The sequence below is a fragment of the Micromesistius poutassou genome (genome assembly GCF_964030765.1).
Source record: "Micromesistius poutassou genome assembly, chromosome: 3".
NCBI lineage: Eukaryota > Metazoa > Chordata > Actinopteri > Gadiformes > Gadidae > Micromesistius > Micromesistius poutassou.
In genome coordinates, this window is record NC_140273.1 from 11,437,148 (window position 1) to 11,451,818 (window position 14,671).

Sequence of the window (14,671 nt, forward strand, 5' to 3'; positions counted from 1 at the left end):
AATATGGGCGGTGTCCAGCGATATGATTTGCCTGTCCAGCAATCTGATTGGGTTGTTTAAATTTCTTAAGCTTGTCAAGGGAAACGGACACTACAAAACAATACAAAATATATTCCATATTAATATATTTTAATATTAAACAGTGTTTTTTGGTGCCTAACGTGCATAATTTAACAAAAAAAATGAATCGTATTTGTATAGTTCATAGTTCTTAGTTCGTGTGTGTGCGTGCGTGTGTGTGTGTGTGTGTGTGTGTGTGTGTGTGTGTGTGTGTGTGTGTGTGTGTGTGTGTGTGTGTGTGTGTGTGTGTGTGTGTGTGTGTGTGTGTGTGTGTGTGTGCGTGCGTGCGTGCGTGTGCGTGCGTGCGTGCGTGCGTGCGTGCGTGCGTGTGGAAAGCAGAAGGGAGAGGACGTAACAAAAAAAGGGAAAGGCTAAGAAGCAACTTTGTAAAGTCCAGTTTAATGTTCTAAGATCCTAAGTAGTTTTATAACTAATAATAATAATTCTGCAGCATAATAATTCTTTGAAAATAATTAGGGTTTGTTTTATTTGATCTCTTAAGTGGACAAACCACAGGCTGTGTCCCAATGTATTTCCACACAGAGACCACTTCCTGTTACACAGTAAGATGTTACATTTCCTGAACTTTTATTGAATTGCTTAACAAACCTAGCAGCTATAACAAGAACAAGAAACAATCCAAATAAGAAACGGGAATATGTGTATTGAGATCTCATCAAAAATAATATTAACATTTTTTTTTTGTATTGCCTCTTGAGGGCCTATACTTTGTATAAAAAAAGATTGTGTTTAAATATCTCCAGAGAACCACAGAGGATACGACAAACTATGAAATTAAGATCATCAGCAAGAGGATTTCTAGGTTTCCTTCTTTCACTCCCAGGTTGGTACATTTATGTTATAAACATTTAATTGAACTGTTTTCATGACAACAAGCAACTGGAATGGGGAGAGTGAAACCACAGCACAAATTGATCTCCAACCTTAACGACAGAAAAGGTAGTCCAAAACGAACGTTTTGGACTACTACCATATGAACATTTTAGCCCATTATCAACTTTGAAGAAACAGCAATATGTCACGTATGTCAAGGTTCTGTCTGCCAAAAACAAAATGACAATAGCAATATATATATATATATATATATATATATATATATTATATATTATATATTATCAGTGTAAAAAGTAACATTGTAGATAGATTTGGCATTAAAATGCACTTTTCTATCGATTAATAGGCAATGGGCATTTTATTTTTGTAATCTTGAGTTAGTATATGAGTTTTAGTTTGTTAGTTAAGGCAACGTTATCTATCATTGCCATGGATATTCATATAAACCATGTAGTTTGCATGTTGTTTGAAACCTTGTCTTTGCATTGTGTAATGTAACTGTAATGCCGCTTTTCCACCGCCAGTACCTACTCGACTCGACTCGACTCGACTCGACTCGCCACGCCTTATTTGCGTTTCCATTGGCAAAAAAAGTACCTGGTACCTAGTACCGGGTACTTTTTTTTAGTACTACCTCCGTCGAGGTTCCATGCCAGCGGAGTAGGTACTTTTGTGTGACGTAAACAGGCTGCTGGTAACTGATTGGCCAGCGGCTGTAAATGGGAATATTCACTCAAGTTAAGTTGTGTCCGGCGTGGTTGGAGTCCACGAACCCGCTCCCGAGGGGGACACTGATCAGCGTTTCGCCGTGTGTGTCGCTCCTTTCCCGGGGCTAGAGTTAGGCTGCGCGTCGTTATGTGTGTCGGGCGTGGTTGTGTGTGTCCGGCGTGGCTGGAGTCCACGGACCGGCGTTTCGCTGTTTCGTTTCAGTGTCGTTCCTTTCCTAGGGCTCGAGTTTCGCCTCTATCAACGTTACCGTATGACAAAAATAGACGCGCAGTCATTGCGCTTTTTATTTTATTTTATTTCCCATCATAACCTTTCCCGGGAATCAGGAAATAGTCTTGATCAGATTCAGATTTCCCGGGAATCGCGTCTCCCGTGATTAAAACCTAATGACGACCCGCCCATGGTGGAGAGGTTCTTTTCTACGACCCGCCCACATTGAAGAGGTACTTTTTTAGATGGAAACGCAACCAAACCGAGTTGAGTCGAGGCGAGTCGAGTCGAGTCGAGTCGGTACTGGCGGTGGAAAAGCGGCATAAGTAATCTGAGCTGCTATGTTACTAGTTACGAGTTCACCTAGACTCTGCATAGCCACCCTGTCCCACCCCTCCTACTTATTGTATGTTGTACGTCCTGGCACTTAATGTGTGCACTTATTGTATGTCGTATTTAGTACTAAGTTATGTAGCATCTTATATAGCTATCTTTGTTGTATACAGGGAATGGGTTAACCTAGCGATAGTTAGTGCTTTGCACTTGGTTCTATGAACATCCTTACTATACAAAAGCTGTATATTTTTTCCCTTTCTTGTGAAAAATGTACGTCGCTTTGGATAAAGGCGTCTTCTAAATGCCCCTAATTTAAACGTAAATGTTAAGTGTTATTTTATGTAACTGAGGATAATCTTAATAAAACATATACACCCCATGGAACAGGCTTATGAGAGAATCAGACCATTATCTCATTAAAAGTTTTAAAAGTTATGAGTGAAAGGCACAGGAACTTTTTTACATCTCATAAGGAGCATGACACAGGACCCTTTTGACATTTTGACCCCATATATGAAAAACTTGTCCCGAGGCCAGCTTTTTTTATACGCATTAAGGCACAAGTCTATTCATGCCACCGGAAATGGTGAACTTAAAACCAATGCTGTTTTATGCCTATTTAATCTAAGGTTGGAGGTCACGCCCCTTTTTGTGTCCTTTTAAGATGGGTAGAGATTAGTGATGGATTTCATGATTCTTTTCCTTGATTCAGTTCGCGTCAGTCAGTTCGCTAAGAAGAATCATTCAGAATCGTTTGTTCGTTTGTTCGTTAGAGGTGAATCATGATATGCACGGTTCTCAGCTCCTTGTTCTCAAACGATCGTGCAAACGGTCAACACAACACAGTATTTCAAGGCAAAAACATAGCTGCAACTTCATGATTATGTGTACTTTGAGGCAACACAACAGTGGCTAATGTGTATATTCACCTTGAGCAGAGCCATCATCACTCTGGGCTACAACCTACAAGCCAAGAATGAGGAGAACGAGAAGTCAGCTTCGTCCCTTACAGCTTGCAATGCATTCCTGTCTCTCATTGGCTAAAATTTGACAAGAGCAACAGACAACAGCATACGATTGGCTGGCTCTCGTCTCAGTCCCTCTTCACCCCTCTGCTAACTTAACATTGAACACAGCAACTCTGTGGGAAAACGAAAGAACGAACGAGAGAGACGAACGAGAGAGAAGTGAAACGTGGAATCAGGTCGGTTCGTTCTTGTTAAAGAGACGTTCCTTCGAACTGATTCGGTCGCAAACGACCCATCACTAGTAGAGATGCCAACATTCATACACACGTTTCCCTGGGTCCCAGGAATGACAATTACAAAAATTGTATTTCTAGCGCTTGCAGAAGAAACGTTTGCCCAAACAGGCTGTTTGTTTAACAGAGCCTCCCAGAGGTGTGGCCCCTGAGAACCAGGCGATCAGAATGTGTTGCTATAAGTAGAATTTTAGAATGTTTTTCGTCTGCTTTTAACTTTATTGATTGCATTTAGGCTTCAAAAATATTTGAAGATCAAGCTTTGAAGTTTCTTTTCAGGTGGAAGCAACGGAACGTAAATTTCCGGGTTGCCCCAAAAAACACGTCAGATTAGTCTGTCCCAAAGAAGAATAAATGTCATCCCTGGGTCACTCGAAAATTGTCATCCAACAGCAGTATTAATGTGTCATTATTATTTTGTTAAATAAAATGTATTTATAAAAGGAATCTTTGGAGTGGATTTCTGTCGGTTGAAGCAAAGCGAATGTAAACATCCGTTGTGACCCACAAAAACACTTACTCCTAATCCATCCTAAAGAAGAATAAATGTTTTATTTGAAAGGACATCATCAGTTATATAAAATAGCACCAAACACAACAGCTCAGATGACTACACAATGTAAATTGATTCAAATAACAAGCTGCGTCAATGTGAAGCACCATGGCAACGATAGCAAATGTTGCGTTTACTAACATGCTAAACATCATATACATTCACTGACTGAATATTACAATTAAAACACACATTCATCGCTAGAAATTAATCAAAACGCATTTAAATACTGAAACTATCTTGTCATCCTTCCTGTTTCATCAGACAGAACCTTGTCAAACTTGATATATTGCTGTTTCAACAGTCGATAGGGGTCTAAAACAGTCGTCAGGGTCGTTTAGAGTATGAGCGTGGATCCATCGTTATCGGGAAATGGAGCCCTGGCCTGATCGCAGCCATCTCGGTTCGATTCCTGCCCGTGGTCCTTTGCTGCATATCCTTCCCTCTCTCTCCCATACTTTCCTGTATGCCTCACTCCATCATAAAAACATTTTTAAAAAAAGTAAAAGAAGACCAATAAAATAGAGGAATATCCTGTTTCTTTAGTCTTGTGGGAAATTCCCTTCAATGCAAGTTCTATATGGCCTCTTTTATTTAAAGTGATGTTATACTGTTTTAGATTATACTCTGGGTATAATCTTTGACTGTTGTATTTTAGATTACTCTATAAATATAGGCTCAATGCTAGCCATTTCCTGTCTGACCTAATGGGTGGTTTATACCGGTAAGCAGTGGCGTACTTAGCCCTTTGGGGGCTCCAGGCAAAGCTGAATGGAATTGTTGACGGGGGGAGGGGGGGGGGAGGGTGGGGGGTGATGCCGTAGCGGAGTAGCGATCGGGCGGGATTGTTGACGGGGGGGGGGGTTGGGGGGGCGATGCCGTGGCAGAGTTGCGATCGGATTTTTATAAAGACAATATAGATATGGGGAAGGTATTTTGGGGGCCCCAAAAGGCCTCAATGGGGCCCCCATCGGACCTGGGGCTCCAGGCAAGTGCCTGGTTTGCCTAACAGTATGGTCGGTAAGGCTCCCTTACTTCTGTTTTCAACCAAATTTCTGGTTGCAGCCAGCCATTGGTCCATCGAGCAGCCTGTTCGACTGGAGTCAAGACCAATCTGCCCAATCACAGCTCAAATACCAATCACTTTGCTTACCCAAAATGTTAGGCCCATCCTCCAGGCTCTCTTGTGTAAAGTGAGTAAAGGGAGTAAAGTAAAGGTAGTCTGGAAATCAAGGCTAATCATTTACTGATTGCTCTCTATTTAACTTGAACTCCACATTTAGGGGGGCCACAGGGGGGGCAAGCTTTTCCTTAAGGGGGCACTATGCCCCAATAGACCTCTGAAGAATAAGTCCCACCTCCGAGGCTCCGGTTCCCTCGGTCAAATGGGAAATAACATGGGGTTTTTGAATGATCTTACATACCAAACTCTGCTACTTTAATGGCACCAACAATCCAAAAACCCAGTCGAACCTAGATGGAAAAGGTGTGTAGTTCAAAACGTGACACAGCTTTTACTCCTTCGCCTCCTACAGAGTTTGTTATGTACAATCATCCAAAAACCTCATGTTATTTCCCATAGACAGGTCTATGCCAAGCCCTCATAACCACCAGTGTGTGACATCACATTGCAATGTCTGCCTCAAAACCTGAACATAAAGGCACAGGGAATGATCATTCCTTTAATTACTTATAATATGAGGCGTTTGTCAAATAGATGATAACAAAGTAACAAAGTTGCCATAGAAATATGACAACTTTTACTGGAACATCAGCTGAATGTCTTTGTCTTGTTCATTCTCAATGAGATGTTTGTTTTTTACAGTGCTGAAGGCTGATGACTGGATTACTTACACACCTAGTAATGTCTGCGCTCCAAGAGGATCAACGGTTGTCATCACCTGCAACTATAAATACCCTAGAACCCTGCACATCACTACCACTGTCAAGGAAACACTGTGGTTCACTAAAAGAGTTGTTGATGTGGAAAAAGATACAAACTATGCTGGTCGTGTTGTAAAAGACTGCTCCAGGCCCAGCTGTAACAGCGTCAGCTGTAATGCAAAGTGTACCCTGAGAATCTTTGACCTGAGACAGAGTGACTCTAGTGAGTACAAGTTCAGGTTCACAACATACCAACCAGTGGGTATACAGAAATATGCTGGTGACCTTGGAGTGACGCTATCTGTGACAGGTAAACTTTCATTACTAATGAGTCTACTGAGCATCTTGTTAATGTGTGTGTGTGTGTGTGTGTGTGTGTGTGTGTGTGTGTGTGTGTGTGTGTGTGTGTGTGTGTAATCTGGTTTATTTAAATCACTTGTAATTGTGTAATTTGATCTCCTACACAGATCTCCAGGTGAAAGTGTCCTTCCCTTATCAAATTTTTCCTACCTGGGCAGTCTTGGAATGTCACAGTAGGTGTGGTCTAGCTGTTAACCTTACCTACATCTGGATCACGAATGGATATTCAGTGAGAAAAGGAATGAAATACCCTGGCATAGTTTGGTCTAAGGATACCTATTCATGTGCTGTTAAAGGATACAAAAATTTCCCCTCTCCTTCAGTATGTAAGTCAACTCCACAGTGCACTGACATCATGCAAGGGTAAAGAAATACATACAGATTTAGTATGAATGGATTGAAGCTGACGGTAATTTATATAATGAATGAAATATAACTGTTATCAGATGCTCCAAAGACCCCCTCAGTGACCGTGAGTCCCTCTGGTGAAATAGAGGAGGGCAGTTCAGTGACTCTGAGCTGCAGCAGTGATGCCAACCCAGCTGCTAACTACACCTGGTTCAAGGAACATGGAGACTCAGTGGGACAATCAGGACAGAACTTCACCATCACTGATATCACATCTGAGCTGGGAGGAAACTATTACTGTCAAGCTCATAATTCAATTGGACCTCATAATTCCACCTTTTTGTTCATTCATGTTACAGGTAATTGTTGCTTTAAAACCACACACACACACACACACACACACACACACACACACACACACACACACACACACACACACACACACACACACACACACACACACACACACACACACACACACTCACCGTTGCTGTTTGTGTGTTTGCCAACATTGGGCCTATAAACATTCTTTATCAATGTTAGAAATCTGTTCTGTTTTCTAGAGACATTATCATCACAGATAGCAACTATAGCTGTAGGGACAGTTGCTGTCTTACTGACCTCCATACTCCTTGTTACATTCCTCTGGATGAGGTGAGATAAGCTCTTTCTCCCTCTGTCCCGTTCATTGAATATTCTTTCACTTCTCCTGTTGCTTCTAAGTATCTCTGTTCTCTTCAGGAGAAGAAAGAAGGCCTCCAGAAAAGCATCTGAACTAGGAACAGCTACTGTAGAGGAGGTGAGACACAGGAAGTAATTTTACTAACCCATGATTGACTAAGGCCACTCTGATGCCACACCACAAGACCACTTGAGAAACTTCTAGTTTTTACCTTAGCAAGTGTCCTTAGGAGAGTCCACTAGGAGAGTCTGTACATCTCAGGATCACCAGCGTTATCAGAGTCTTGCTTGTATACTTTCATCGGATCAGTGTCTGTGTTATGATGTGGTAATCTGAGAACATAAACCTCACTTCAATTCATTATCAGTCTCTGATTAAGAATCACAAATGGAACAAGTGATGTTTGCTAATAGGGTGAGGGTGAGATCAAAGTGGGATCTGCAGAGACTTCTGAATGATGCAAAATCATTTGCGGCCAGTTGCAGCCAGCCATTGGTCCAAATGAGCAAAATCAAAAGATGTTTGTAAGGATGCCTATTCTTGTTTTAACGAAGTCAATTAATACTTTGTTGAATTGTCAACAGAGGACTACGTTCAAGGAAGGCGTCTTGAACTGAAGCCTACAGCAGCCTTAATGGTGTGACCACTAGTCACCACCAGGGGCCTCTAAATAAACTAAAAACACACATCCTTCAGGACTGCCACAGGAGTGTGTTCTCAAAATGTATTTTTCTGTCCTCTCTCCCCGTCAGCCACTTCCTGTTCCTGTGTATGACAACGACTTTGTTCTGACCAATCGCTTGGCTCCTGCAGCCCAGAGAGAAACAATAGAACAGCAGGATGACCTTCACTATGCCAGCATCCACATCTCTCACTCAGAGAACCAGGAAGTGCCTCGCGGTGTGGCTGGCTCCCGTGTCCAATCAGATCAGACAGAAGAGGTCCTCTACTCTGTGGTCAAGGTTAAAAGTCTCAACGCTGTCCTTGAGTAAGCTTCTCTTGGTATTTCTAAGGTTTACGTTTTGGGACTTTGGGATCAACCCAATGGATCTGCTTTACAAGCTGACTGAAGTACATATCTCTGTCTTATTTTCAGCGACTGTGACCTGACAGAGACAGGAGGAACCTCAGAGTTGTATAGCAAATAACACCCTAGAGTGTGAACCAGTGATGGCAGCAGGATTTAGAAGGAAAAATAAAAAATAGCATCTTCTTGAGTTTAAACAGGACAATACGCTGGCTGATCATTTGCTGCATATGCCTAAATGCGCATGCAAATGTGGATGAAAATACATACAAAATTAGATTAAGTGCATTACACAGAAATACAGATTGTATGTAACAGTGATACCAAATTGTGTCCAATGTAGTTTAGTCTGAACTGGGTTCAGAAAACCAATCACATCCACAGGTATTCCACCGGTGTGGCTCATAGCATTGGATATATCATTCACCACTAGCCTCCATCCTTTGTAGAATGTGTGCGGCTGTATGAAGCTAAAGCAACTCAAACTGATGAGATGATAAGACACGTGAACCAGCTGCTGTCAATATTTGTAATACAGTGATCAGAATGATACGGTGGGGAAAGGAGACAATTAAAAAAGCGATACAAATAAAATGTACCACTGGTTATAAAACCCTCCAGCAAATACAGATTCCACTGCCTAACATCCGTACGCTGCAAAGTAGAATGTAAAGCTGGAGCCAGGAGTTACAAGTGTTTGAGATGCTGGGTGTTAGAAAAAAACATATATCAGGCTGAGGTTTGTGGAACAAAAAACAAGTGGGAACAAGTATGAATAAGAACAACAAAGCAAACATACAGTAAGTGTGAACAAGAACAACAAAGTAGAGCAAGGGGGTATCAATAAATCTAACAAAGTAAGTCATGTGTGGAACAAGAACAACAAATGTGTGAACAGCTAACTTGAAAAACAAGAACAAAGTTAAGGAATATTATAAGTTATTAATAAATAAAAAAAATCCTCCACATACATCAGTCTTGAGGTTAAGGATTGCAAAGTTCCTCAGGGCTGAAAGGAAGGACAACAATCGCAGCTTGCAGCTGACGCCAGAACCAGCCGCCACCACCAGCACCAGCCGCCACCACCAGCACCAGCCACCACCACCAGCACCAGCCACCACCACCAGCACCAGCCACCACCACTAGCAGCAACCACCAGCACCAGCCGCCACCACCAACAGCCGTCGCCAGTACGAGCCGCCACCATTAGCAGCAGAAGCCGCCACCACCATCCTTTGCCAGCACCAGCCAGCTCAAGAAGCCATCGCCTCCAGCAGCAGCCACCTGCAGCAGCAGTGTTTGCTGGCATCAGCCAACTCAAGCCACCAGCAACAGCAACTGCCAGCAGCAGCCACCGCCATCACCAGCAGCAGCCACCACCAACCCAGAAACAGATTAACCAATTTAAAAATATGCAAATAACATTGAAACATTTGAACCAGTTATAAGGTAAAATGTAAATCAGCCTTCATAAATAACGCTACCCAATGCAAATTACTCTACTATGACTAATAGATGCAATAGTTTGGGCATATTTTAATACCGCATTTCCTACCCACAAGAGTTTAACAAATGAATAAACATGTCAATAAGAGCATATGTTTTCCATAATGAGTCATTTTTTATCTGCAAATTTTTGTATTATTCCCTATCTCTTTATCCGCAGCCATGCTTGGTTTGAATTCTCCGCTGTTGTCTTTTTAGGTCCTGCCTACTTTGGGATCAGTGATTCGTGGGTTGTGATGTGAAATATGGGCGGCGTCCAGCGATATGATTTTCCTGTCTGGGAATGAGCAATATACTCACTCCCCGATTTCCCTGGCCCAGAACATTAACCAATCACATCGGTGTATCTGATATATGCAGGCCAAAAGCATTACTGTTTTGCCGACCGGATACGGCAAGAGTCTTATCTATTGGTTAGCTCCGCTGGATACATCACCCCTTGTATTCTTCTGATTGGTCGTAGTGTTATCCAATTGCGTGCAGTAATATTTTCAAACGCATGCTTGGTGCTGCCATTTTCATTACTTGTTGCCAGACCCTACAGCTTTCTAGATGTGGGCCTGGATTTCCAGGCTAAAGGGAAATGGCAAAGACGGACTGAACTACAAAACAATACAAAAATATATTACATATTTATATATTTTATTATTAAAGACAGTTTTTTTCCATGGTGCCTAACGTTTACTAATTTATCTTCGTAAAATGTTTTTTTTAATCGTATTTGTATAGTTCATAGTTTGTGTGTGTGTATGTGACGTGTATGTGGGTGTGGGTGTGTGTGTGTGTGTGTGTGGGTGTGGGTGTGAGGAAACGAAGGGAGAAGGATGTAACAAAATAGGGGCAAGGAAAAAGCAAGAAGCAACTTTTTAAAGTCCAATTTATTGTTCCAAGATCCTTAGTAGTTCACAGTACTTGTTAATTCTGCAGCATAATACTTCTTTGAAAAGGGTTAGGGTTTGTTTTATTTGATCTATATCTTAGGTGGACAAACCACAGACAACTTCCCGTTACACAGTAAGATGTTACATTTTCTGAACTTTTATTGAATTGCTTAACAAACCTAACAGCATTGTCAAGTACAAGAACAATCTAAATATTTGTATTGCGTTTTTCTTATCAAAATTATTTTTTTAACACAATTTTACATATTGATGTATTTCTTCTTGAGGGCCTATGCACTTTGTATACTTTATAAAAAATATATATTGTGTTTAAATATCTCCAGAGAACCACAGATGATACGACAAACTATGAATTTAAGATCATCAGCAAGAGGATTTCTAGCTTTCCTTCTTTCACTCCCAGGTTGGTACATTTACGTTATAAAATTGTACTTGAAATGTTTCAATGAGTAACATGACAACAATCAACTGGAATTAGGAGAGGGTGAAACCACAGCACAAAGTGATCTCCAACCTAAACAACAGAATAGGTTGTCCAAAAAGACCCATATGAACAGTTTAGCCGATTATCAACTGATTATCAACAAGAAACAACAATATATCACGTATGTCAAGGTTCTGTCTGCCAAAACAAAATGACAATGACAATTGTTATATTCTCAGTGAAACTGCAACATTGTTGGTAGATTTGTCATTCAAATGCACTTTCTAGCAATAAATGGGCATATAATCCACAATATATAATATTATGTAATATTATATACAATAAATGTCATCCCTGGTTCACTTGAACATTTTTTTTTTAAAGAACATCATCAGTTACATAAAATAGCATTACAGCGCAGATCACGTAAAGACATTGATTCAAACAACATGCAAGCTGCGTCCATATGAAGCACCATGGCAACGATAGAAAATGTTGCGTAAACTAACATACCAAACATCATATACATTCACCGAACTAACATTGCAAATTAAGTTCACATTTATCACTAGAAATGTTATCAAAACCACTTCCACTTAGAATAAAATGAATGTCATCCATTTTGTTTTGGCTAAAATATTCATACGGGTCGTTTTAGACAACCTTCACAAACTACCTATTTTAGTTGTCCTTTAGGTTGGATGATGTTAAAGAATCTACCTCTAGAATGCTGTGTTTGGTTAAGAAGACCAATAGAATAGAGGAATGTCCAGTTTATAGTCATGAGTCGGGTTTCTTTAGTCTTTTGGGAAATTCCCCTCAATACAACTTGTATACAGCCTGTTTTTGTTAAAGGGTTACATTGTTTTAGATTTTACTCTGGGTATAATATTTGACTGTTGCATTTGAGATTACTCCATAAATATAGGCTCACTTTCTGGCCATTTCCCTTACTTCTGTTTTCAACCAAATTTCTGGTTGCAGCCAGCCATTGGTCCATCGAGTTGCCTGTTATGACTTGTGTCAAGATCAAACTGCCCAATCACAGCTTAAGTACCAATCGCTTGATTTACCCAATGTTGGGGCTATCCTCCAGGCTCTCTTGTGCAAGTAAAGTGTCACAAGGGCTAATCAAGGCTAATCATTTACTGATTGCTCTCTATTTAACTTGAACTCCCCATTTAGGGGGGCCACAGGGGGGTCGATTGCTTTTCCTTTAGGGGGCACTAGGCCCCAATGCCCAGCCCTCATAACCGCCAGTGTGTGATGTCACATTGCAATGTCCTCCTCCATTTGGAAGTATAGTAGCATCGGAATATTAGTTATGAGTAGTAATGGTGTTTTGCTCATTGTTTAGTAATTACCGGTAAGTCATTATTGGAGGACATGTTTGAAACTGCCAGTGTTTCTCATGCAAGAAGTTGCAGAAGAAAGTTGTGGTTAGCCTAGGTCACTGTATTTACGTTAAACTCTCTCAAGTCATCACAAAATGGCATAGAAGATGATTCTGGTGTACAAGCCCTATAGGCCCAAACAACTCGAGATGTAGAACGCCTGTGGGGTACGTCAGTGTCCAGTTTTGATTCAGAAGGAAACACAAATGCTGAGATCAATCAAAGCAATCAAAACCCAAAAACCTGAACATAAAGGCACAGGGAATGATTATTATTTTAATTACTTAGAATATGAGGCATTTGTCAAATAGATTAAAGACAAAGTAGACAAAGTTGCCATAGAAATATGGCAACTTTTACTGGATTTCCACAAGCAACTGATCATGCATTTCATCAGCTGAACCTCTTTGTCTTGTTCATTCTCAGTGAGATGTTTGTTTTTTACAGCGCTGAAGGCTGATGACTGGATTACTTACACATCTAGTAATGTCTGCGCTCCAAGAGGATCAACGGTTGTCATCACCTGCAACTATAAATACCCTTAGTGAGGTCCTACTTCTACTGTAAAGTGCTTTGGGTGTCCAGAAAAAGTGCTATATAAATTCAATGATTTTTCTTTCTTCTTTCTAGCACACAGTACATCACTACCATGGTCGAGAAAACACTGTGGTTCTCTAAAAGAGATGTTGATGTGCAAAAAGATACAAACTATGCTGGTCGTGTTGTAAAAGACTGCTCCAGGCCCAGCTGTAACAGCGTCAGCTGTAATGCAAAGTGTACCCTGAGAATCTTTGACCTGAGACAGAGTGACTCTAGTGAATACAAGTTCAGGTTCACAACATACCAACCAGTGGGTATACAGGAATATGCTGGTGACCTTGGAGTGACGCTATCTGTGACAGGTGAACTTTCATTTCTAATGAGTCTACTGAGTCTACTATCTTGTTTGTGTGTGTGTGTGTGTGTGTGTGTGTGTGTGTGTGTGTGTGTGTGTGTGTGTGTGTGTGTGTGTGTGTGTGTGTGTGTGTGTGTGTGTTGTGTGTAATCTGGTTTATTTAAATCACTTGTGTTATTTGTTCTCCCACCCAGATCTCCAGGTGAAAGTGTCCTTCCCTGACCGATTTGTTCCTACCATGGCAGTCTTGGAATGTCACAGTAGGTGTGGTCTAGCTGGTAACCTTACCTACATCTGGATCACGAATGGACAGTCAGTAAGAGAAGGAATGAACTACACTGGCTTCATTGGGTCTGAAGACATCTTTTCATGTGCTTTTAAAGGATACAAATATTTCCCCTCTCCTTCAGTATGTAAGTCAACTCCACAGTGCACTGACATCATGCAAGGGTAAAGAAATATATGTAGATTTAATATTAATGGATTCAAGCTGACGGTAATTTATATAATGAATGAAATATAACTGTTATCAGATGCTCCAAAGACCCCCTCAGTGACCGTGAGTCCCTCTGGTGAAATAGAGGAGGGCTGTTCAGTGACTCTGAGCTGCAGCAGTGATGCCAACCCAGCTGCTAACTACACCTGGTTCAAGGAACATGGAGACTCAGTGGGACAATCAGGACAGAACTTCACCATCACTGATATCACATCTGAGCTGGGAGGAAACTATTACTGTCAAGCTCATAATTCAATTGGACCTCATAATTCCACCTTTTTGTTCATTCATGTTACAGGTAATTGTTGCTTTAAAACCACACAAACACACACACACACACACACACACACACACACACACACACACACACACACACACACACACACACACACACACCTTTGCTCTTTGTGTGTTTGCCAACATTGGACCCATAAACATTCTTTATCAATGTTCGAAATCTGTTTTCTAGAGACATCATCATCACATATAACAGCTATAGCTGTAGGGACAGTTGCTGCATTACTGGCCTCCATACTCCTTTTTGTTCCATTCCTCTGGATGAGGTGAGATAAGCTCTTTCTCCCTCTGTCCCATCATTTAATATTCTTTCACTTCTCCTGTTGCTTCTAAGTAGCTGTGTTCTCTTCACCAGAAGAAAGAAGGCCTCCAGAAAAGCATCTGAACCGGTAACAGAAACCGTAGAGGAGGTGAGACGCAGGAAGCCATTTTACCAACTCATGATTGACTAA

At 41.1% G+C, this 14,671-nt stretch overlaps 1 protein-coding gene across 1 annotated transcript; it reads left to right on the top strand.

Moving 5' to 3' along the window:
* Positions 1-22: 22 nt before the first annotated feature.
* On the top strand, positions 23-14,671 carry LOC311341031 (uncharacterized protein; the record flags this gene model as incomplete). Its single annotated transcript, XM_084465952.1, has 16 exons — positions 23-51; positions 780-904; positions 5,830-6,198; positions 6,356-6,574; positions 6,695-6,955; positions 7,160-7,250; positions 7,341-7,395; positions 8,031-8,266; positions 8,375-8,413; positions 11,037-11,116; positions 12,979-13,075; positions 13,162-13,433; positions 13,621-13,839; positions 13,960-14,220; positions 14,392-14,485; positions 14,575-14,671. 16 exons carry the CDS (start codon positions 23-25, stop codon positions 14,669-14,671), a joined length of 2,544 nt encoding a protein of 847 aa, XP_084322078.1.